This window comes from Triticum aestivum, chromosome 3A (assembly GCF_018294505.1).
Source record: "Triticum aestivum cultivar Chinese Spring chromosome 3A, IWGSC CS RefSeq v2.1, whole genome shotgun sequence".
Classification (NCBI taxonomy): Eukaryota; Viridiplantae; Streptophyta; class Magnoliopsida; order Poales; family Poaceae; genus Triticum; species Triticum aestivum.
The window spans coordinates 734,787,104-734,812,396 of record NC_057800.1 but is presented as its reverse complement, the minus strand read 5'-3'; the positions used below and the strand labels follow the sequence as shown (position 1 = coordinate 734,812,396).

The window sequence follows — 25,293 nt, the reverse complement described above, 5'->3', positions numbered from 1 at the left end:
AATAAAATTAGTGCAAAAAATTAAAATATTGGATTAATTACAGAAGATCTTCACCTAATATCATGACAAAATCTGCTAGGGCATAGTATAGTACCTTCTCTCCGTAGTCTAATCTGGCTATGTGCGCGCGTTTGATCACCCTGGCAACAATTCCCTATTGACCTGTTCGAGAATTCGGAAATCAGGATTAGAAAAAGAAAGAAACAGGAAGAAGAACAGGCAAGGGCAGAAGGCGCGCACGAGGAGACGTACCTGCCGTAGTCGTCACGCCGTTCGTCAGGAGGCGGAGTTGAAGTCTTGAAGACGAATAGCGGTCAGCGGAACATGCAAAAGGGCAGGAAACGAGACGATCGAGGATCCGAAGGAAAAGGAAATCGTGCGTGAATCGAGCGATTTCTTTCACGTCATCTGCCTGTACGTGCAAACATGGGCCAAGCCCATCATCTCTCCCTTTCTTTCCTAGGCCTAGCACGTGAGTCACACGAGAGGAGCAGAGGCTGGGGCGTTGCTGAGTTTGGCTTCAATTTTTTTTGGTCGTAGTATATACTTGTGTACCCTACATACACGTACCTGGAGGGGGCCCCCTGGCGTTTGGGGGCCCGGGGCGGCCGCCCCGTTCGCCCCCCCTCAGGGCCGGCCCTGGTGCGAACAAGGAGGATTCCCTAATTGGGCTTGAGGAACAGGAGGTGGTGGGTGGGCTAGTCCTTATCTTGGGTTTTCTTTTTCCTAGGCCAGAAACAGGGTGGGCTACTCCTTACATTGGGCTTGGGATGAATGCTTGAATAACCTGCCATTTTCGTTTTTTCCATACATGTACCTTGTTGTATACTTCTTATCAGAAAAAAAGGTTATATACTACGTGTGTACATAATTTTTTTGGAGAAACAATGGGTATTCGGCTGAATACCCATGAAATGAACTGAGAAATGGGTATACAATTGTGGGGTGGGGGGACACAAGCAAGACACATAGGTAGGTTTTGACATACTTTTCAATGCAACGTGTTGCTTCATGGTGAGTTTCAAGTTTACTTGTTAAGACAAGAGGAAATAGGGGAGAGGGTAAAAGTGCCGGAATGGTTCTGCAGTACTCCGGAGGGGGAGATCATAATTATCATCAATTTATGGAATTGCGGTTCTGTACATCGCCGCTGCAGGCGGAACTTGACGCATGTAGAGAAGGGATCCATCTTGCTCTCCAATGGACAAACGCTGCCGATTAATTGTTGTTGAGTTGGACTGCCTGGAGGCCACACAGCTAAGCTCATTCAAGGTGCGGACGTAGATAGATCAGCGTGTGCTGTGCTGATTGAAGAAATCTAGGCTAGTCTTCGTCCTGGACCGGGGTTTTTAATCAAGCACATTAGATGGGAGCAAAATAATGGAAGCCATTACACGGCCAACTTTGGTGGAAGGGAGAGGCGTACAACCATTTGGCTTAGATCTGGACCTGGTGATGTGCTGAATATTTGTAAGGCGGACTTGCCTGCTGCTTGATTAACACAGCTCTTTTTCCATCACACACAAAAAAAAAAATTATTCTTACTATATCTTCCGACCGCGGTGGGCACCGCATCCCCTCCATCCCAACAAATGTGATCTGCATCGGCTCAAGGATGGCTGGCTCACCGTCAAGTGCACCGATGCCGAGAAGAGACCCACCTATCTCTTGCACAACCCTTTCTTCAGAACGACCATGCTTGATGCCCTCATCTATCGGTCATGTCCCAGAGTGGTTTGAGATCCGCAAGGTGCTCGTACGGTCGACTTCGGATGACCTTGTCGTCTTCATGACCAACAATGCGAACTACCCAACCATCTTTATCCATGCGAGAAAACGTTTTTGGTTTCCTCAGCCATATAGTACTACCTTCACTTGCATCATCGACATTGCATTCCTTGGAGACATAGTCTATGGAATTATTCAGGTTGAGGACCTCATTTCCCTCCGAGTTGGCTTTGATGGCAATGGGGTACCTATGGTCACCAATATCAATCGCATCATTCAACATTCAATGTGTGATGACGATTCCTATGTGTGGAGCGATGATGAGGATGACAAGGTGGCTAATGATGATTCTAATGTGCGGAGCGATGACGAAGATCATGAGGCGGCTGATGATGATTTAGTAGTGTGAAGCGATGACAAGGAAGATGATGCAGCTAATGATGATTCCAATGTTGTTGAACAACGACGGCGAAGATGAGGCAACTAGTGATGAGAATGTGGACGAGAACGAGAACGCTGACATGGTTCTTAAACAAGAGAGTGAAGAGTCTCATGATAATCATGCGTTAAAGAAGGGCATGACAAGATTAAGGAGGTCATTGAGTATATATATGAGGAAGAAGGCGATGCTCATCTCTGCGTCCTTAGGTACGATGTTGAATTGTGTGGAAAATTGCTCATGGTGAGTCGGCAACTAGTGCTGCAATAGTGTTCACGAGGTTATAGCTATATCTGTAGGGGTCAATGTATTAAGGCAGATGCCAGCACAAGCATGTGAGTGCCGATGACGGGTGGTCAAGATGGCCATGCGATTTTCATAGCAAACTCTTCTCCAAGTCTGTTTCGGCTTGTTGAGAGGAGATAAAAGAGGGTGATATTGTTTTCGACGGTGCTCAACTCAAGATCCCGGAGCAGGTCTACGATATATATGCATTGACATGGGTCTTTCCACCCGAGCTAGTGGTTTGAACCATGTGTTCTTTCTTTCTATTGTTCTGGTTTGATTATGTATCTCTATACGACGTATAACTAAATAACACAAGTTATGGTTATGAGAAAATGGTATATCTTCTGTAATAACTCGTCCTAGGGTTTGGTTTGTTTGGATACGGTATTTACTTTTAATAACACAAGACAGCAACTTACGAATTTTCCCTCTGGAGCCTCGATTGAAACTCGTTCAGTCCTTCAAGGGTGCTCATATTTGTACTACGTTTCTATAGATCTGAAAGTAAATGGCCATATCTGTGTTTCATTTATATACTCATAAATATATAGAAATGTAATCCAGGCTTTCCAAGAGCGAGCTTTGATTAATACCTGAAAACCAGTGAATAATTCTGAAGCACACAATAACTGAATATTAAAGGCGACAGTGATATAGAAATATTTCACTTTATCAACAAAAAATGAAATAGGAGATGCAAGAAACATTGTACACTCGTTCCAATCTGGAACCAATCTGATAAATGCTTTGCTTTCCAAACATACACAGAAGGTACAGTTTCATGCCTTTGATTCACATCTTCATTCTTATTCATACAGGATGAAGGTGTCACTATATATTTCATTACTTCTTATATTTTCTAGAAACAGGAATTTACGACACACGGAACAACAGGATAAGACGGGACGAGCTGAACTGACACGGTTGAGGAAGGGCAACAGCGGCTTGTGTCCCCGGCTCAACAAAGGATAACACTTGCTAATAGCACATTAGGTACTCCCTCTGCCTGATGATTTGCCTCAAATGCACACATATATAACCACCATCTGGTCTTGGCATAAAGAAAGCTGAAATAGTCCTGCTTGGCTGCAAATTAAACCGGCAAAGTGATGGGGGATGCTCTCTAGACTGTAGGGATGCATTCTTATCAAAATGTCACAATGACCTTGGCCCTGGGAGACACCCTCGGCAGAGCTAATAGCTTGGCAAGAACCATGCTGCACTCTGTTTTGCCTTTCCACTCTATCTTCAGTTCTTCCAGAGCTGGTGCCCAGCTCAGTAGCTTTGCCACGAAATCGACTTCGCAGGCCAGACCCCTGAAACCTTGCACACTGGCCGTTACGAGATGATCCAATTGCACTTGCACGGTGAAGTCTTTAATCCTCGCCTGATCCTGGTCCCATGTGTTCGAAGAGTGACTCTGCATTTTTTTTCACAACTCATTAATTAGGTGCCATAAATACAAGAATGAACATGGATTGGATGACTGAGGAAGGGAGAGGATTTACTGGAACGACATCAAGCGTCTTTAAGTTAGGGGCATTCTGAAACAACGAACAAGCGGCCAAGAATTGCCGCCGGTCCAAAAAGCATATCGCAAGATAAATATTCTCCAGGCGAGCAAACAGGGCTGGGAGCTTCGTAAGCATGCAACCTTTTGATAAATACTACAACATGAACAGAAAATGAATAAGGAAATGTCAATACAGATTAGTCAGGAGACAAAAGAAGGCCACAGTAATGCTGGAGCTAATAATAGCTTACCCTCAGCAAAAAGCCGCTAATTGCAAAGCTTTTGATGTCACTTAGGCTTCCCAATAACTGCTTGACATAGCTTTCCTTGTGAAGCGCAATTGGATCAGAATGAGGTGCTGTAGCTTTGTGATGCATTAAGAGAGCCACCTCCAAATCAGGTGCATCCAAATTAATTTCAACGTCCCCAATGACATAAAGAAGTTTCAGTTTAGGAGCTTGAACGGTTAGATGGTTAATGCCCTCAAAATAAGTTAGTCTCAAAGAACGCAGTGCGGGGCAGAACGAGACCAAATTTTGCATGTCCATGTTTGTAGATGAGAAATTGTTCAGTCTGAGGCGAGTTAATCTCTTGAAACCTTGGAATACCCGGGGCAAGCTGATGATGCAGTTTTGCAGGTGCAGATTCTCCAAATCACCGATAGAAAATAGACATGAGGGAATCCTATAACCTGGCCCTGATTTCATCTCGACTATAATTGATCTTGGTTATATCCTAGAAAGCATGAGCATCCACCTGCCGAACTCGTCATGGTAAGGTTTGCTACCTGAAATATCAAACTTCTCTACAGTTCCCTTGTGGAGTGATAGCACCATATCGACTAATGTGACGAACTTGGTTCTTGCAAAATTTCCATCGCGCAGAAATGTTTTTGGCATATTAGTCCATGCATCCCTCCAAGTACTTGATAAGGTGCTAGTCCTAACCGCTTCTTCGACATTCAGACGGGAGAGGATGTCGCCCTTTATCTCTGGAGGTAGACTGCTCAGTCTGTCTGAACTCACAACAGATGTAGATTCCGCCCTGGCCTTTTTACAGGTACTCATTGCTTCAGAATCCGGATTAAGCTGTCCTAACATTTCCAGAATACAGGGAGCCTATATTAGCGTGCAGTCTACCACATATCACTAAAAATACAACACATGCTGAAATTAAATGGTTCACTAAGTAAGTTGCTTGTTCATAGAGAAAAAAAGGAACAACCGAGAGATGGCAGTTTAGGAAAGCAAGTTCGGTATGTTTCTATAAACAGAACTGAACTTGACTACTGCATTGGTAAGCTCAAAAGCTTGATTATCATTTGACATGTGTTACAATACCCTAATTTGTGATCTTGAATAGCAACCATTTCGCATGCTGCAAGTTGGAAAGGGTTTTTTTTTGTTGAATATACATTTGCCATCAATCCATCATGCTCCAAGCTGAAAGTGTGGATTTAGCAGTTTTGTCATTTTAGTTTAAACATTAACTATAAAGTCATGATTATGTGTGGTCATACTAAGTACTCCCTCCATTCCATAATATAAGATGTTATTACATCCTTTATCTATATATATTTATTTTCTACTAATAAAAGGAATATGTATTCTTGGTCCGTCGCGACATTTTACAGTAACACCCTTGACTTTCAGTACAATCTACCCGCAGTAAAAAACGGTTCGGCAAAAAAAAAATGAACGGTTCATGCCTGCCCACGGACTCGAACTCTGGTTGGCAGAAAAGGAGCACAACTTGACCGATTAGCCAACTCAAGCAGCCCATGTTACGTGAAAAAAACAATGTTTAATAAGTTATATTAAGCCGGACTATGTTTCCATTGCTTCATGCGTCCTTCACACGCACGGGGACTTGCATGGCCTGGACCGGCCCACGCAAGCAACCGCTCATGGGCCTTCCATCCGATAAATCAACTAACATGTTATGATAAATCAACACAAAGTTAGTCCCACCTTGGCCCCTTGCATTGAATACTTTACAATTTATATAGGCCTTTAAGTTTTGTGGGAAACAGGAAGCTCTCTCCGGAATTAATTAGGGAAGGGTGAGGAATGACTCCACAAAATAAGGAAGGAACGTTTCTTGCCTATCCACAGAATAAATCTGGTGTTCAATCATCAATTATCCACGTGAAAGAGAAATAAGGAATGGAAACTGGCCTCTCCACAAAATAAACCTCTCCACAAAACTGGCCTCCGCATGAACTCGAACTCGGGTTGGCAGGAAAAGAGCACAACTTGGCCGATTAGCCAACTCAACCAGCCCATGCTACGTGAAAAAAACAATGCTTAACTGATGATTGAATCCCATAATGTAAGACGTTTGTGTCAAAAAAACGTTTTACATTATGGGACGGAGGGAGTAGATCATATTAAGCCGGGCTATATTTCCATTTCTTCCTACAGCCATCACACGCACGGAGGCTTGCATGGCCTGGACCAGCCCACGCATGCAACCGCTCATGGGCCTTCTATCTGATAAATCAGCCAACGTGTTATGATAAATCAACAAAAAATTAGTCCCACCTTGGCCCCTTGCATCGAATCTTTCCAATTTATATATGCCTTTAAGTTTTGTGGGTAACAGGAAGTTGTTTCCGGAATCAATTAGCAAAGGGTGAGGAATGAATTCCAGAAATAACGAAGGAAGGTTTCTTGCCTATCGACAGAATAAATCAGTGGTGAATAAATCCGGTGGTCAATCATCAATTAGCCATGTGAAAGAGAAATAAGGAATGGAACCTGGCCTCTCTACAGAATAAATGGTGAGAGTGAATTCTGGTGCGACTGGAAAGAGAAATACGGAAGGAACAGCGAGAAATGTGGAATGGAATGGAACAACTATTAGTACAATCTACCCGCAGTAAAAGAACGGTTCGTCAAAAAAATAAATGAACGGTTCGTGCTTGCCGCACGGACTCAAACTCAGGTTGGCAGAAAAAGAGCACAACTTGACCGGATAGCCAACTCAACCAGCACATGTTATGTGAAAAAACAATGTTTAATAGATCATATTAAGTCAGGGTATGTTTCCATTGCTACCTGCGTCCTTCACATGCACTGGGGCTTGCATGGCCTGGACCGGCCCACGCACGCAACCGCTCATGGGCCTCCCATCCAATAAAGTATCCATCATGTTATGATAAATCAACCATTGTTACAAATATCAGCTGATTAACTAACGATATGAGCAGTTAATTGCTACCCCCCCCCCCCCCCCTCCGATACGAGAAAGGCCTATTCGGCCCATTAACTCAGAGGCCCAGTTAATCGTTCTGTCAGACCGAATTATCAGCTGGGTTGATTAACTGGGCGGCATATTTTGGCCTAAATCTGACCCGTTCCTCCCTTTACCGCCCCACTTTTCAGTTTTCATAGCTGCCACGACATTAGGTTTAGGCCACTCCTCCCTCCTGCTCGATCAATTGCTCCCTCGCGCTCCGGGAGGAGGAGCCGCCGCCCCTCCCAAATCAGCATCTGCAGGTGGTGTCCCCTCCACCAGCAGCCCCCTCCGTCAGCAGTATTTGGATCTATCCCCTACCCGAGTAGCGGCAAGTTCCCCTCAATGAGTAGTGGTCAATCATCAATTAGTAGTGTGAAAGAGAAATAAGGAATGGAACCTGGCCTTTCCACAGAATAAATGTAAGAACCTGGCCTTTTAGATTCTTTCGGCAATGGCACATGGGTGTTGCCGAAACTTTGCAATTGTGTAGGGGCTGTATAATATGACGGAGTATTAGGTGAAGGCATATGCATTGTTGTAAAACCATATTTTTGCTCGCCAATTTTATCAATTGGCAAAGATTCATCTTCTTGCAAAACTCTAGCTTTTGTTGCAGCATAATCAGGAAACAACCCCTTTTCATATTGTTCAAGGCAAAGAGCACTAATCCTCTTGTTTTGTGCCAAGCTCTTTTTTAATGCAGCCACAACCGCTTCTGGAAGGGATTGCTCCGTAACGCTTTCAGATTCTTTCGGCAATGATTCGTGAGTGTTGCCGAAATTCTTGAATTGCGTAGAGTATGCATTATATGCTACAGTATTTGATGACAGCACATGTGTTCCTGTAAAATTTTCACTTATTCGGCTGAGACCATGAAGATGCGGGGCTGAATTATGAACATCTACAGTTGCATACGGTGCTGAAAAATTACTAACATGAGGTGTAGCATATGATGGTTGAGAGTAACTGGCCGAATAGCTAGTAGTAGAATGGCCAATTCTCCCATCCATTGGCAAGGTTGGATTCACATGTTGCAAATCAGTTGCCGATGAATAAAAAGGTGAAACACTTTCTTGTATGCTATTCGAAATTTTAACATGAGGTGTTTCAAATTGATTAATCAAACCCATCGTGTTGTTCATCGGCATATGGATTTGTGGGGTTGCCGATGCATGAGAGTTTGGATACATATGTTGTATGTTGCTAAAATCATAAGAATTTGAAGCATGAAAATTGTTTTGCATCGGCCCGTGCGCATAATTAGATGCATGATTGATAAAACTAGGGCTAGCCGATACATTATGCTCATTAGGTGATCCAGCAACAACATATGAATTACTTGCATCTACAAAGGGGAATTCAGTATTCATATTACCTTTGTAGATTTCTGCAACTTGATGACGATCTCTTCGTAGCAAGAACGGGCTGGAGACCGTTCAAAGCTTCGTTCCCCAGCGGAGTCGCCAAAAAGTGTGTTGACGGTGGAACGCGTCACACGAACACGTCGATGTGTACCCGCGGCGCCGAGGGAGATGCTCCGCAACTCACACCGCGGGAGGCCGACTTCCAGCGCGATACGCAAGATAGCAAGCCGGCGCTTTTGGGACCCGAAACCCCACACGCCCGGGAGGGACCCCGTTTGGGCGCGCGGAGGCTATGGGCTGCCCTAGGTCGACCTGATCGCCCCTAGGGCCTCGAGGTTCGCCGCCCTGCAATGAAGAAGAACGAACGAAAAACGAGGAAGAAGAAGAACTAGGGTTAAGGAGAAAAGATAAAAGATAAAAAGTGGTAAATTGATTGATCGATTGTGTGTTGTTCAATCGGCCGTCACTCCCAACATATATAAGAGGCGGCTGGACTTCCCGTACAAGCAAAGAAATTATCTAGGCTTTCCTTATAAGAAAATTACATCAATTCACGTCCAAAACCTTAGTCAAATTCGGACTGGTTTATCCGAACTTTCCAAAACTGTTCGGTTTAAACTGGCTGCACCTTGCGGGTCTTTTTTGCGGTGTAAACCATCTCGGATGAAAACAAGCCCAAAAGCAATCTTGACCGTTTCAACGAGACGAACAGGCTACATCTCGCCTCGTGACAGGGCTGCACTCCGATTGCTCTAACTTTTGCATACGAACTCGGATTTGAACGATTTTTATATCAAAATTGATCATTTCGACGAGACGAAGACAACCCGTGTAGATCATTTTTTCATTTGAGGTTGTCTTGCTGGCTTAATCGGCTAAACTGTACTTTCAATATAAGATCTTGGTACTTTGAGCATAGTTTCGGACTTCGAGATGAAATCGAAGATAATCATTTGAGCCCATCTTCAGCTTCTGGTTGGATTGGCCTTGACAGATTCCACCCCAGCAAGCTTTTTCTCGGCAAGCTTTTTAGCCCCGGCAAGGTCTTCGCCCGGCAAGCTTTTCCCCTGGCAAGGTCTTCGCCCGGGAAGCTTTTCCTCCGGCAATCTTTCCTCCCCGGCAAGGTCTTTCTCGGCAAGATTTCACACCGACAAGCTTCTCCGCCGGCAAGCTTTCCACGCCGGCATGCTTCTCCGCCGGCAAGGTTTTACCCCGGCAAGGTTTCATTCAGCCGACAAAGGCCGAATACTTTCTCACTCAGGGCCGGACCGCGAAGTGTTGCCTCTAACTTTTGCATATGAATCTGGATTCGTGACCATGCCAAAATCTGGTGTCAACACATGCCCCCCTGTTTTTCGGCAAAGCTTGTGTGCCGAAAAATAACTTTTATTGTGTTTGTTCTAAGGACGATGTCAACACTCCATCGGCCATTTTCCACAGGACGATAATAAGGTATCAGCCATGTTTGTGCTAAGGGCGATAGTCATATATCGTCCACTGCCCACTTAGGCTTCTTGCCACACACTTGGGTGGTATTTCTTCAAGTACTTGCCATTGAGAGCTCGAGGTAACAGTGCCCCTTGTACGGATTCCACCAAATAAGAGTTTCCGGGAACTATTCTTGCAATTCTAAAAGGACCTTCCCAACTTGGAGACCACTTCCCGAATTTTCTGTCTCTTGAACCAATCGGGAGAATTACTTTCCACACGAGATCGCCAACTTGAAAATTCTTCAACTTAACCTTCTTATTGTAAGCCCTTGCTACCCTCAACTTGTCCCTCTCTATGGCCTTCAAAGCAGCCAAACGTTTATCGACAACCTCATCAATATTGTCCATCATCAAGTTATAAAAGTCTACTGCCGATAAATCATTTTGTTTGGCTATTCTCAAAGCATTCAAATTCACTTCCACCGGTAAAACAGCCTCTTGACCGTATACTAGCTCATTCGGAGTCACCTTCGTAGCACCATGCCTTGAGATCCTATGTGCCCACAAAGCTTCAGACAACAACTCATGCCATCTCCTTGGATTATCCTCAATCTTCTTCTTGATGAGCTTGATTAAAATTTTATTGCTAGACTCAGCTTGTCCATTGGCTTGGGCATAATATGGAGAGGAATTGAGCAATTTTATGTTATAAGATTCGGCAAATTCTCTAACTTGATGTGACATGAAAGAGGAGCCTTGATCTGTAGTCAATGTTTGAGGAATGCCGAATCTATGAATAATGTGCTCGGTTATGAATTTAATCACCTCCGTATGTGTCATGTTCTTGAGAGGTACTGCTTCAGACCATTTAGTGAAATAATCGGTTGCCACCAATACGAACCGATACCCCTTTGAGGAAGACGGATGAATTTGTCCAATAAAGTCTAAACCCCATCCTCTGAAAGGCCACGGCTTGATAATGGGATGTAACATAGCAGCAGGAGCCAACTGAATATCACCAAATTTTGACAAGCTTCACACCCTTTGTAATATCTGAAGCAATCATTAATCATAGTCGGCCAATAAAATCCAGCACGTCGTAGCAACTATTTCATCTTGGGAGCCGATTGATGAGTGCCACAAATACCTTCATGGACCTCCCCCATAGCAACTCTCGCTTCGTCCTCGTCCAAGCACTTTAGAAGAACATCATCAACCGTTCGGCGATAGAGATCATCATCTCTCATTGTATACTTGAAAGCCATCCGCCGAACAGCCCTGTCCACCCTTCTACTAGGATCACACAAATAATCAACAATGGGTTTCCTCCAGTCTTGACTTTCTCCTGCATTGAATATTTCATTAGTGGCCGAAACGGTGGGCTCCGGTTCGGCCTCCCCTATGTCGGCAAGACTAGACATCGGCTTTTCAGAAATATGAAACACGCCATGATCAACATGGTAGCCGGATGCCTATTGTGCCAACTCATTTGCTTTCCAATTGTCATGTCTAGATATATGAGCAATGCTAAAGCAATCCAAAGTAGAAATTATATCTAGACATTTATTAAGATAAACATTAAGTGATTCATCCAAACACTGAAAGACTTTGGATATTTGCTACACCACTAGTAACGAATCACCATAAGCCTCAATATGTGTAACACCTATAGCAAGCAACATCTCCAAACCGAATAACAATGCTTCATATTCGGCTTGATTATTTGTGCAAAAATATTCTAAGCGGCATGAGGCTTCAAAAACAGCACCATGATGAGATATGTAAACAATACCAACACCTTGGCCATTGCTACAAAATGAACCATAAAAATATAATCTCCACGGTACTAATGAGGCAAGGTTTATATCAATGTCATACTTGTCATCAATCCGATGTTCAGTAACAAAATCAACTATGATTTGGCCTCTTATAGATCTCAAAGATGCATAAGCCAAATCATATCCAAACAAAGTATAAGCCCACCAACCAATTCTGCAGCTATAAATTGGTCTATGCAGCATATATTCAAAGACATCGGTCATGATGTCTCAACTCCATTCAATCATAATATAGGCATACATATAAATTTTCATGAGCACGTACCTTGTCTCGCTCTCCAATCAAACTAAGGACGATGTTAGAATACTACACCGGCCATGCATTGACATACTCTTAGGACGATAGATAAATATCGGCCATTACCATGTAAACTTCATTCAAAGCACATATAGCCGAAATAAACAAATGAAATGACAAATCAAGTATTTCGGCCCTTTGGATCAGCAACAAACTTGTAGCTAATCAAATGTATAGTGACTTGGTAATACCCTTTCATGACGTAAGAAATTATATTGCATCCATGGATTAAAATAAGCCCATTGAGGGTTACCAATCATACCCGATGACGAATTCCATGGCATAGGCGTTAATGGCATAGTTGAAGAATATGGATACTGTGTAGACCAAAGATGTTGAAACCTTCGGCTTGGTCCTTCATAGTTTTTACTCTTTTCCTTCTTCACTTTTGCCGCACTTCTTGTAATGGAGGCTTGCACATAATTCTTATTTTGAGCACTTCCTTTGGGAACCCATGCCATGTTCCTTTCTTCAAGTTCTTGTGCACTAAGTTTGTGTAATTCCCTCTTTTGCCAATACGATAAGCCGAGTGGGCATCTCGGCTGTGATTCTGTTTTGACCAATGGCAATTCCTTTTTGGCCTTGTGCACTCTCAACTTCTTTTCTTCAGATTTGGCACTTTGACTCTCAATAATTGGTTGCTTCGTCTCATTGCCTTTTGTAGCCAACGTCAACACTTTAATTGGCTCTTTATTATTTGAGACCAAATCTGAAGTAGCACACTTACGACCATCTCTTTTCACGCGGTAGACTTGCTTGACCACCTCTTTTTTCATCCATGGTGTCCGGACCGATTCCTTATAATTGAAACAGTCTTTAACATGTGACTGTTTAAATGTTGATCTTCTCGGAGCCGCATAATATTGGTGAGATGGTCTAAAATAAGATGGAGAATGTGCCCTTGTATCATACCTGTCCCATGATGAATATGGATCTACATGAGCATAGGGAGGCCTCCACGGCATTGGCATTGGCGGCCCAAAATAAGGACATGAATATGTTGCATTGAAACTCTCACTTTGCCAATACCGATCCTCATATTTGCGCCTTGGGGGTGATCTTGGTTTCTTTGCATGATTGGGCCGATAATCATTCTTCTCTTCACTCTTCTTTTGATATTTCTCCAATAGTTCAGCGAAGGTGATTTTTGATCTTTTACACTTGCGCTTATTTCGGCCTTTGTTTTCTTTTGGTTTGCTTTCATCGATCGTTGGATTTGCTTGCTGCCCCCAGTCCTTGGCGTCTCCATTGTAGCTTCGATGGAATTCTTGCCCTCAAGATTATGTTCATTATGCTCTTCGACAACTTCTTTACTTGAAAGCTTGATCCCATCACTTGCAGTTTTTACCTTCTCTTCAAATGGATCGGCTTGAAGCAGCCGATGCAAAAACTTTCTACCATCGGGACCAATCGGAATAGAGTGGTCATCTCTTGGTGTCTCAACAAATTTCAATCGTCCTTTATCAATGGCCGATTTAACTATTTGACGAAACATGTTACAATCCTCAAAATTATGCTTGGACGAATCATGCAACTTACAATACATTCGTCCCTGGACAGATGGCTCAACATGGTGATCAAGAATTCTAATATAATTATTCCTCAACAACAAATCAAAGATTTGATCACACATGTTTGAATTAAAGGTAAACCTTTTATTTTCTAGCTGATCTTGCTGTGAGAACGGCTTTGGAATTAAGCAAACGAATGGTTCAGATTTTGCACCACACCATTCGGCTATGCATTGTGTTTTGCACTCTATTTCCGATGTCTTTGGGTAAGATATTATACTAGCATCGGTTTTCTCAACAGAATTTAACCTTGGCTTTAAATTTCTAAAACAAAAATAGTTAGAACATACATGTCTCAATTGAGACCAAGTGCAAGCCAAGTATGAAATAAGCAAAGCTACCCAAATAGATATGAACTTTAGATAAAGCAACGGGGAAAGCTTTGGCTGTAATAATAAGTCACTATCGGTCTTTATAAATGGCGTAATGGGTTGACCGATATGCTCAATAACAACTTTATTGCTAGTAAGTAAATTACCCTTCTTCATTGGTCTTTCAAAATTACTTATGAGGATTTTTCTAATAGATGCATCAACAATAAAGTCCTGACCAAATCTGAAAATAGGTAAATTACTTGCTAAACATACCTCTTCAAATATGTTGGGAGAGCACGATGGTGGTGTGACTTGAAAAATATCTTGCTCCGCCTTTGGATGGCTCCCCAATGCCTCTTCATCATCTTTTTCTTGATTCCGTGCATCATTACATTGAAGATTTTTGTCGGCCGAACTTTGTTCGGCTACTTGTTCTTGTCCTTGAAGTTCATCAATTTCTCTAGCACGAAACTCATAGGGCAGGAAGTAGGTTCCATTAACTTTAGAAAAATCAAGTATGGTCGCTTTGCTATGCTTGCCATCCCTTTCTCAATAATGCTTGCCTCTTTGCATTTGATGGACTCAGAATATATACTTCTTGATTCGGCTCTTTTAACCGGAGCACTTTCATGTTCTGAATCATATTTCTTTACATTGCTTCTACCAATTGGCACTGCTTCTTTCACTTGAGCCAATTCTGTTTCTTTTTGTTTCTGGCGGCGAGCGGCAAAATTGGCTTTAATCTTTTTCTCAATTTCAGCCCACTTCGGATACGATTGCCCCCCAATGCTTTTAGATTCTTTCGGCAATGGCACATGGGTGTTGCCGAAACTTTGCAATTGTGTAGGGGCTGTATAATATGACGGAGTATTAGGTGAAGGCATATGCATTGTTGTAAAACCATATTTTTGCTCGCCAATTTTATCAATTGGCAAAGATTCATCTTCTTGCAAAACTCTAGCTTTTGTTGCAGCATAATCAGGAAACAACCCCTTTTCATATTGTTCAAGGCAAAGAGCACTAATCCTCTTGTTTTGTGCCAAGCTCTTTTTTAATGCAGCCACAACCGCTTCTGGAAGGGATTGCTCCGCAACGCTTTCAGATTCTTTCGGCAATGATTCGTGAGTGTTGCCGAAATTCTTGAATTGCGTAGAGTATGCATTATATGCTACAGTATTTGATGACGGCACATGTGTTCCTGTAAAATTTTCACTTATTCGGCTGTGACCATGAAGATGCGGGGCCGAATTATGAACATCTACAGTTGCATACGGTGCTGAAAAATTACTAACATGAGGTGTAGCATATGATGGTTGAGAGTAACTGGCCGAATAGCTAGTAGTAGAATGGCCAATTCTCCCATCCATTGGCAAGGTTGGATTCACATGTTGCAAATCAGTTGCCGATGAATAAAAAGGTGAAACACTTTCTTGTATGCTATTGGAAATTTTAACATGAGGTGTTTCAAATTGATTAACCAAACCCATCATGTTGTTCATCGGCATATGGATTTGTGGGGTTGCCGATGCATGAGAGTTTGGATACATATGTTGTACGTTGCTAAAATCATAAGAATTTGAAGCATGAAAATTGTTTTGCATCGGCCCGTGCGCATAATTAGATGCATGATTGATAAAACTAGGGCTAGCCGATACATTATGCTCATTAGGTGATCCAGCAACAACATATGAATTACTTGCATCTACAAAGGGGAATTCAGTATTCATATTACCTTTGTAGATTTCTGCAACTTGATGACGATCTCTTCGTAGCAAGAACGGGCTGGAGACCGTTCAAAGCTTCGTTCCCCAGCGGAGTCGCCAAAAAGTGTGTTGACGCTGGAACGCGTCACACGAACACGTCGATGTGTACCCGCGGCGCCGAGGGAGATGCTCCGCAACTCACACCGCGGGAGGCCGACTTCCAGCGCGATACGCAAGACAGCAAGCCGGCGCTTTTGGGACCCGAAACCCCACACGCCCGGGAGGGACCCCGTTTGGGCGCGCGGAGGCTATGGGCTGCCCTAGGTCGACCTGATCGCCCCTAGGGCCTCGAGGTTCGCCGCCCTGCAATGAAGAAGAACGAACGAAAAACGAGGAAGAAGAAGAACTAGGGTTAAGGAGAAAAGATAAAAGATAAAAAGTGGTAAATTGATTGATCGATTGTGTGTTGTTCAATCGGCCGTCACTCCCAACATATATAAGAGGCGGCTGGACTTCCCGTACAAGCAAAGAAATTATCTAGGCTTTCCTTATAAGAAAATTACATCAATTCACGTCCAAAACCTTAGTCAAATTCGGACTGGTTTATCCGAACTTTCCAAAACTGTTCGGTTTAAACTGGCTGCACCTTGCGGGTCTTTTTTGCGGTGTAAACCATCTCGGATGAAAACAAGCCCAAAAGCAATCTTGACCGTTTCAACGAGACGAACAGGCTACATCTCGCCTCGTGACAGGGCTGCACTCCGATTGCTCTAACTTTTGCATACGAACTCGGATTTGAACGATTTTTATATCAAAATTGATCATTTCGACGAGACGAAGACAACCCGTGTAGATCATTTTTTCATTTGAGGTTGTCTTGCTGGCTTAATCGGCTAAACTGTACTTTCAATATAAGATCTTGGTACTTTGAGCATAGTTTCGGACTTCGAGATGAAATCGAAGATAATCATTTGAGCCCATCTTCAGCTTCTGGTTGGATTGGCCTTGACAGATTCCACCCCAGCAAGCTTTTTCTCGGCAAGCTTTTTAGCCCCGGCAAGGTCTTCGCCCGGCAAGCTTTTCCCCTGGCAAGGTCTTCGCCCGGGAAGCTTTTCCTCCGGCAATCTTTCCTCCCCGGCAAGGTCTTTCTCGGCAAGATTTCACACCGACAAGCTTCTCCGCCGGCAAGCTTTCCACGCCGGCATGCTTCTCCGCCGGCAAGGTTTTACCCCGGCAAGGTTTCATTCAGCCGACAAAGGCCGAATACTTTCTCACTCAGGGCCGGACCGCGAAGTGTTGCCTCTAACTTTTGCATATGAATCTGGATTCGTGACCATGCCAAAATCTGGTGTCAACACATGCCCCCCTGTTTTTCGGCAAAGCTTGTGTGCCGAAAAATAACTTTTATTGTGTTTGTTCTAAGGACGATGTCAACACTCCATCGGCCATTTTCCACAGGACGATAATAAGGTATCAGCCATGTTTGTGCTAAGGGCGATAGTCATATATCGTCCACTGCCCACTTAGGCTTCTTGCCACACACTTGGGTGGTATTTCTTCAAGTACTTGCCATTGAGAGCTCGAGGTAACAGTGCCCCTTGTACGGATTCCACCAAATAAGAGTTTCCGGGAACTATTCTTGCAATTCTAAAAGGACCTTCCCAACTTGGAGACCACTTCCCGAATTTTCTGTCTCTTGAACCAATCGGGAGAATTACTTTCCACATGAGATCGCCAACTTGAAAATTCTTCAACTTAACCTTCTTATTGTAAGCCCTTGCTACCCTCAACTTGTCCCTCTCTATGGCCTTCAAAGCAGCCAAACGTTTATCGACAACCTCATCAATATTGTCCATCATCAAGTTATAAAAGTCTACTGCCGATAAATCATTTTATTTGGCTATTCTCAAAGCATTCAAATTCACTTCCATCGGTAAAACAGCCTCTTGACCGTATACTAGCTCATATGGAGTCACCTTCGTAGCACCATGCCTTGAGATCCTATGTGCCCACAAAGCTTCAGACAACAACTCATGCCATCTCCTTGGATTATCCTCAATCTTCTTCTTGATGAGCTTGATTAAAATTTTATTGCTAGACTCAGCTTGTCCATTGGCTTGGGCATAATATGGAGAGGAATTGAGCAATTTTATGTTATAAGATTCGGCAAATTCTTTAACTTGATGTGACATGAAAGAGGAGCCTTGATCTGTAGTCAATGTTTGAGGAATGCAGAATCTATGAATAATGTGCTCGGTTATGAATTTAATCACCTCCGTATGTGTCATGTTCTTGAGAGGTACTGCTTCAGACCATTTAGTGAAATAATCGGTTGCCACCAATACGAACCGATGCCCCTTTGAGGAAGACGGATGAATTTGTCCAATAAAGTCTAAACCCCATCCTCTGAAAGGCCACGGCTTGATAATGGGATATAACATAGCAGCAGGAGCCAACTGAATATCACCAAAATTTTGACAAGCTTCACACCCTTTGTAATATCTGAAGCAATCATTAATCATAGTCGGCCAATAAAATCCAACACGTCGTAGCAACTATTTCATCTTGGGAGCCGATTGATGAGTGCCACAAATACCTTCATGGACCTCCCCCATAGCAACTCTCGCTTGGTCCTTGTCCAAGCACTTTAGAAGAACATCATCAACCGTTCGGCGATAGAGATCATCATCTCTCATTGTATACTTGAAAGCCATCCGCCGAACAGCCCTGTCCACCCTTCTACTAGGATCACACAAATAATCAACAATGGGTTTCCTCCAGTCTTCACTTTCTCCTGCATTGAATATTTCATTAGTGGCCGAAACGGTGGGCTCCGGTTCGGCCTCCCCTACGTCGGCAAGACTAGACATCGGCTTTTCAGAAATATGAAACACGCCATGATCAACATGGTAGCCGGATGCCTATTGTGCCAACTCATTTGCTTTCCAATTGTCATGTCTAGATATATGAGCAATGCTAAAGCAATCCAAAGTAGAAATTATATCTAGACATTTATTAAGATAAACATTAAGTGATTCATCCAAACACTGAAAGACTTTGGATATTTGCTACACCACTAGTAACGAATCACCATAAGCCTCAATATGTGTAACACCTATAGCAAGCAACATCTCCAAACCGAATAACAATGCTTCATATTCGGCTTGATTATTTGTGCAAAAATATTCTAAGCGGCATGAGGCTTCAAAAACAGCACCATGATGAGATATGTAAACAATACCAACACCTTGGCCATTGCTACAAAATGAACCATAAAAATATAATCTCCACGGTACTAATGAGGCAAGGTTTATATCAATGTCATACTTGTCATCAATCCGATGTTCAGTAACAAAATCAACTATGATTTGGCCTCTTATAGATCTCAAAGATGCATAAGCCAAATCATATCCAAACAAAGTATAAGCCCACCAACCAATTCTGCAGCTATAAATTGGTCTATGCAGCATATATTCAAAGACATCGGTCATGATGTCTCAACTCCATTCAATCATAATATAGGCATACATATAAATTTTCATGAGCACGTACCTTGTCTCGCTCTCCAATCAAACTAAGGACGATGTTAGAATACTATATCGGCCATGCATTGACATACTCTTAGGACGATAGATAAATATCGGCCATTACCATGTAAACTTCATTTAAAGCACATATAGCCGAAATAAACAAATGAAATGACAAATCAAGTATTTCGGCCCTTTGGATCAGCAACAAACTTGTAGCTAATCAAATGTATAGTGACTTGGTAATACCCTTTCATGACGTAAGAAATTATATTGCATCCATGGATTAAAATAAGCTCATTGAGGGTTACCAATCATACCCGATGACGAATTCCATGGCATAGGCGTTAATGGCATAGTTGAAGAATATGGATACTGTGTAGACCAAAGGTGTTGAAACCTTCGGCTTGGTCCTTCATAGTTTTTACTCTTTTCCTTCTTCACTTTTGCCGCACTTCTTGTAATGGAGGCTTGCACATAATTCTTATTTTGAGCACTTCCTTTGGGAACCCATGCCATTTTCCTTTCTTCAAGTTCTTGTGCACTAAGTTTGTGTAATTCTCTCTTTTGCCAATACGATAAGCCGAGTGGGCATCTCGAATGTGATTCTGTTTTGACCAATGGCAATTCCTTTTTGGCCTTGTGCACTCTCAACTTCTTTTCTTCAGATTTGGCACTTTGACTCTCAATAATTGGTTGCTTCGTCTCATTGCCTTTTGTAGCCAACGTCAAAACTTTAATTGGCTCTTTATTATTTGAGATCAAATCTGAAGTAGCACACTTACGACCATCTCTTTTCACGCGGTAGACTTGCTTGACCACCTCTTTTTTCATCCATGGTGTCCGGACCGATTCCTTATAATTGAAACAGTCTTTAACATGTGACTATTCAAATGTTGATCTTCTCGGAGCTGCATAATATTGGTGAGATGGTCTAAAATAAGATGGAGAATGTATCCTTGTATCATACCTGTCCCATGATGAATATGGATCTACATGAGCATAGGGAGGCCTCCACGGCATTGGCATTGGCGGCCCAAAATAAGGATATGAATATGTTGCATTGAAACTCTCACTTTGCCAATATCGATCCTCATATTTGCGCCTTGGGGGTGATCTTGGTTTCTTTGCATGATTGGGCCGATAAGCATTTTTCTCTTCACTCTTCTTTTGATATTTCTCCAATAGTTCAGCAAAGGTGATTTTTGATCTTTTACACTTGCGCTTATTTCGGCCTTTGTTTTCTTTCGGTTTGCTTTCATTGATCGTTGGATTTGCTTGCTGTCCCCCAGTCCTTGGTGTCTCCATTGTAGCTTCGATGGAATTTTTGCCCTCAAGATTATGTTCATTATGCTCTTTGACAACTTCTTTACTTGAAAGCTTGATCCCATCACCTGCAGTTTTGACCTTCTCTTCAAATGGATCGGCTTGAAGCAGCCGATGCAAAAACTTTCTACCATCGGGACCAATCGGAACAGACTGGTCATCTCTTGGTGTCTCAACAAATTTCAATCGTCCTTTATCAATGGCCGATTTAACTATTTGACGATACATGTTACAATCCTCAAAAGTATGCTTGGACGAATCATGCAACTTACAATACATTCGTACCTGGACAGATGGCTCAACATGGTGATCAAGAATTCTAATATAATTATTCCTCAACAACAAATCAAAGATTTGATCACACATGTTTGAATTAAAGGTAAACCTTTTATTTTCTAGCCGATCTTGCTGTGAGAACATCTTTGGGATTAAGCAAACGAATGGTTCAGATTTTGCACCACACCATTCGGCTATGCATTGTGTTTTGCACTCAATTTCCGATGTCTTTGGGTAAGATATTATACTAGCATCGGTTTTCTCAACAGAATTTAACCTTGGCTTTAAATTTGTAAAACAAAAATAGTTAGAACATACATGTCTGAATTGAGACCAAGTGCAAGCCAAGTATGAAATAAGCAAAGCTACCCAAATAGATATGAACTTTAGATAAAGCAACGGGGAAAGCTTTGGCTGTAATAATAAGTCACTATCGGTCTTTATAAATGGCGTAATGGGTTGACCGATATGCTCAATAACAACTTTATTGCTAGTAAGTAAATTACCCTTCTTCATTGGTCTTTCAAAATTACTTATGAGGATTTTTCTAATAGATGCATCAACAATAAAGTCCTAACCAAATCTGAAAATAGGTAAATTACTTGCTAAACATACCTCTTCAAATATGTTGGGAGAGCACGATGGTGGTGTGACTTGAAAAATATCTTGCTCCGCCTTTGGATGGCTCCCCAATGCCTCTTCATCATCTTTTTCTTGATTCCGTGCATCATTACATTGAAGATTTTTGTCGGCCGAACTTTGTTCGGCTACTTGTTCTTGTCCTTGAAGTTCATCAATTTCTCTAGCACGAAACTCATAGGGCAGGAAGTAGGTTCCCTTAACTTTAGAAAAATCAAGTATGGTCGCTTTGCTATGCTTGCCATCCCTTTCTCAATAATGCTTGCCTCTTTGCATTTGATGGACTCAGAATATATACTTCTTGATTCGGCTCTTTTAACCGGAGCACTTTCATGTTCTGAATCATATTTCTTTACATTGCTTCTACCAATTGGCACTGCTTCTTTCACTTGAGCCAATTCTGTTTCTTTTTGTTTCTGGTGGCGAGCGGCAAAATTGGCTTTAATCTTTTTCTCAATTTCAGCCCACTTCAGATACGATTGCCCCCCAATGCTTTTAGATTCTTTCGGCAATGGCACATGGGTGTTGCCGAAACTTTGCAATTGTGTAGGGGCTGTATAATATGACGGAGTATTAGGTGAAGGCATATGCATTGTTGTAAAACCATATTTTTGCTCGCCAATTTTATCAATTGGCAAAGATTCATCTTCTTGCAAAACTCTAGCTTTTGTTGCAGCATAATCAGGAAACAACCCCTTTTCATATTGTTCAAGGCAAAGAGCACTAATCCTCTTGTTTTGTGCCAAGCTCTTTTTTAATGCAGCCACAACCGCTTCTGGAAGGGATTGCTCCGTAACGCTTTCAGATTCTTTCGGCAATGATTCGTGAGTGTTGCCGAAATTCTTGAATTGCGTAGAGTATGCATTATATGCTACAGTATTTGATGACAGCACATGTGTTCCTGTAAAATTTTCACTTATTCGGCTGAGACCATGAAGATGCGGGGCTGAATTATGAACATCTACAGTTGCATACGGTGCTGAAAAATTACTAACATGAGGTGTAGCATATGATGGTTGAGAGTAACTGGCCGAATAGCTAGTAGTAGAATGGCCAATTCTCCCATCCATTGGCAAGGTTGGATTCACATGTTGCAAATCAGTTGCCGATGAATAAAAAGGTGAAACACTTTCTTGTATGCTATTCGAAATTTTAACATGAGGTGTTTCAAATTGATTAATCAAACCCATCGTGTTGTTCATCGGCATATGGATTTGTGGGGTTGCCGATGCATGAGAGTTTGGATACATATGTTGTATGTTGCTAAAATCATAAGAATTTGAAGCATGAAAATTGTTTTGCATCGGCCCGTGCGCATAATTAGATGCATGATTGATAAAACTAGGGCTAGCCGATACATTATGCTCATTAGGTGATCCAGCAACAACATATGAATTACTTGCATCTACAAAGGGGAATTCAGTATTCATATTACCTTTGTAGATTTCTGCAACTTGATGACGATCTCTTCGTAGCAAGAACGGGCTGGAGACCGTTCAAAGCTTCGTTCCCCAGCAGAGTCGCCAAAAAGTGTGTTGACGCTGGAACGCGTCACACGAACACGTCGATGTGTACCCGCGGCGCCGAGGGAGATGCTCCGCAACTCACACCGCGGGAGGCCGACTTCCAGCGCGATATGCAAGACAGCAAGCCGGCGCTTTTGGGACCCGAAACCCCACACACCCGGGAGGGACCCCGTCTGGGCGCGCGGTGGCTATGGGCTGCCCTAGGTCGACCTGATCGCCCCTAGGGCCTCGAGGTTCGCCGCCCTGCAATGAAGAAGAACGAACGAAGAACGAGGAAGAAGAAGAACTAGGGTTAAGGAGAAAAGATAAAAGATAAAAAGTGGTAATTGATTGATCGATTGTGTGTTGTTCAATCGGCCATCACCCCCAACATATATAAGAGGCGACTGGACTTCCCGTACAAGCAAAGAAATTATCTAGGCTTTCCTTACAAGAAAATTACATCAATTCACGTCCAAAACCCTAGTCAAATTCGGACTGTTTTATCCGAACTTTCCAAAACTGTTCGGTTTAAACTGGCTGCACCTTGCGGGTCTTTTTTGCGGTGTAAACCATCTCGGATGAAAACAAGCCCAAAAGCAATCTTGACCGTTTCGACGAGACGAACAGGCTACATCTCGCCTAGTGACAGGGCTGCACTCTGATTGCTCTAACTTTTGCATACGAACTCGGATTTGAACGATTTTTATATCAAAATTGATCGTTTCGACGAGACGAAGACAACCCGTGTAGATCATTTTTTCTTTTGAGGCTGTCTTGGTGGCTTAATCGGCTAAACTGTACTTTGAATATAAGATCTTGGTACTTTGAGCATAGTTTCGGACTTCGAGATGAAATCGGAGATAATCATTTGAGCCCATCTTCAGCTTCTGGTTGGATTGGCCTTGACAGTTTCCACCCGGGCAAGCTTTTTCTCGGCAAGCTTTTCAGCCCCGGCAAGGTCTTCGCCCGGCAAGCTTTTCCCCTGGCAAGGTCTTCGCCCGGAAAGCTTTTCCTCCGGCAATCTTTCCTCCCCGGCAAGGTCTTTCTCGGCAAGATTTCACACCGGCAAGCTTCTCCGCCGGCAAGCTTTTCACGCCGGCATGCTTCTCCGCCGGCAAGGTTTTACCCCGGCAAGGTTTCATTCAGCCGACAAAGGCCGAATACTTTCTCACTCAGGGCCGGCCCGCGAAGTGTTGCCTCTAACTTTTGCATATGAATCTGGATTCGTGACCATGCCAAAATCTGGTGTCAACAACTTCGTTTGCTTCTTTATCTTTACATGTCATGTCTTAACTAACCACCAAATACTTCATCCTTTATGTATTACGGGCTAGAGGCATATGAGAGTTTTTTCACCTGTCGCGATGCAAAAGGTATTTTTCCTAGTACTCACATATTGAATGTGATAAAATCTTATATTGTGGGACAGAGAGAGTACAAGACTACCCATGAAAAAGATTAATTCTATGAGATTAGTACTGTAGGAGCTAGAGAATAAGAAGAAAAGGAAATGTAAATAGCACTGAACTAAACTGAATTCAGTTAATCAACTGAATCTGAAAAAAGCATGTGAACAGAATTAAGATTAACCAGAACAATCTCATCAATCCTCACTGGGCAATCTGATAGCCAAAAGAACTTAGCGCTGCAGGCCACCTGAATTCATGATGCTGCTTCTTCAATAACTCGTGAATTCACCGCGAACAAATCTCATCTAGGAAGCCAAAATAACTTACGGCGGAGTGTTCCTTCTTCAATAATCAATGAAGGCCACGCCGCTTGGCTGCTGCGGCCTGTCTCCAAGCCGGATCGCCGAGGGGCGCGGTGCGCGGATCGGAGGCACGACGCCACGCCGGATGCCAGCGCCGCCGCCGGAGGGTTGCGGCAGCTGTGGAAACGGCGAATCGGTGGGCGACTCGCTGAGCGCTGGTGGTATTCCCGAAATGGGCTTGAGGAGAGAACCAGGCGATGGGGATGGGCTACTCCTTATGTTGGGCTTTTTTTTTCTTTGACGTTGGTCCCTACCTTGGGCTGAATGCTTGAATGGCCTGCAATTTCCGTTCTTTTCCATAAAGGATGGATTTTATTAATTTTAAGTCGCATCACGAAAATACAAATATTGCACACCAGGTCTCTGCGCGACTAAGATGTGCATAGCCAACACGAACGCACACAAATAAGAAAAGAAGAACACATGACCTCCCAAAGTCCTGTGACATGTCCAAGCAAACTCAAGCATGAAGTTGTAAGACAACACTCCCGACTGTGAAAGAAGTGCTTTAATGACGAGG

General features: G+C 42.9%; 1 protein-coding gene across 2 annotated transcripts; it reads right to left on the bottom strand.

Moving 5' to 3' along the window:
- Positions 1-3,416: 3,416 nt before the first annotated feature.
- On the bottom strand, positions 3,417-24,944 carry LOC123059572 (F-box/FBD/LRR-repeat protein At1g13570-like). 2 transcript variants are annotated; one of them, XM_044482112.1, is made up of 4 exons: positions 24,739-24,944; positions 4,220-5,061; positions 3,964-4,122; positions 3,417-3,875 (listed from the first exon to the last, which is right to left on the bottom strand). In XM_044482112.1, exons 2-4 carry the CDS (start codon positions 4,673-4,675, stop codon positions 3,603-3,605), a joined length of 888 nt encoding a protein of 295 aa, XP_044338047.1. In that variant the 5' UTR covers positions 4,676-5,061; positions 24,739-24,944; the 3' UTR covers positions 3,417-3,602. The 2 variants fall into 2 exon arrangements, with proteins under 2 accessions (XP_044338047.1, XP_044338046.1); XM_044482111.1 differs by having other exon boundaries at positions 4,220-5,056.
- Between the last annotated feature and the right edge of the window lie 349 nt (positions 24,945-25,293).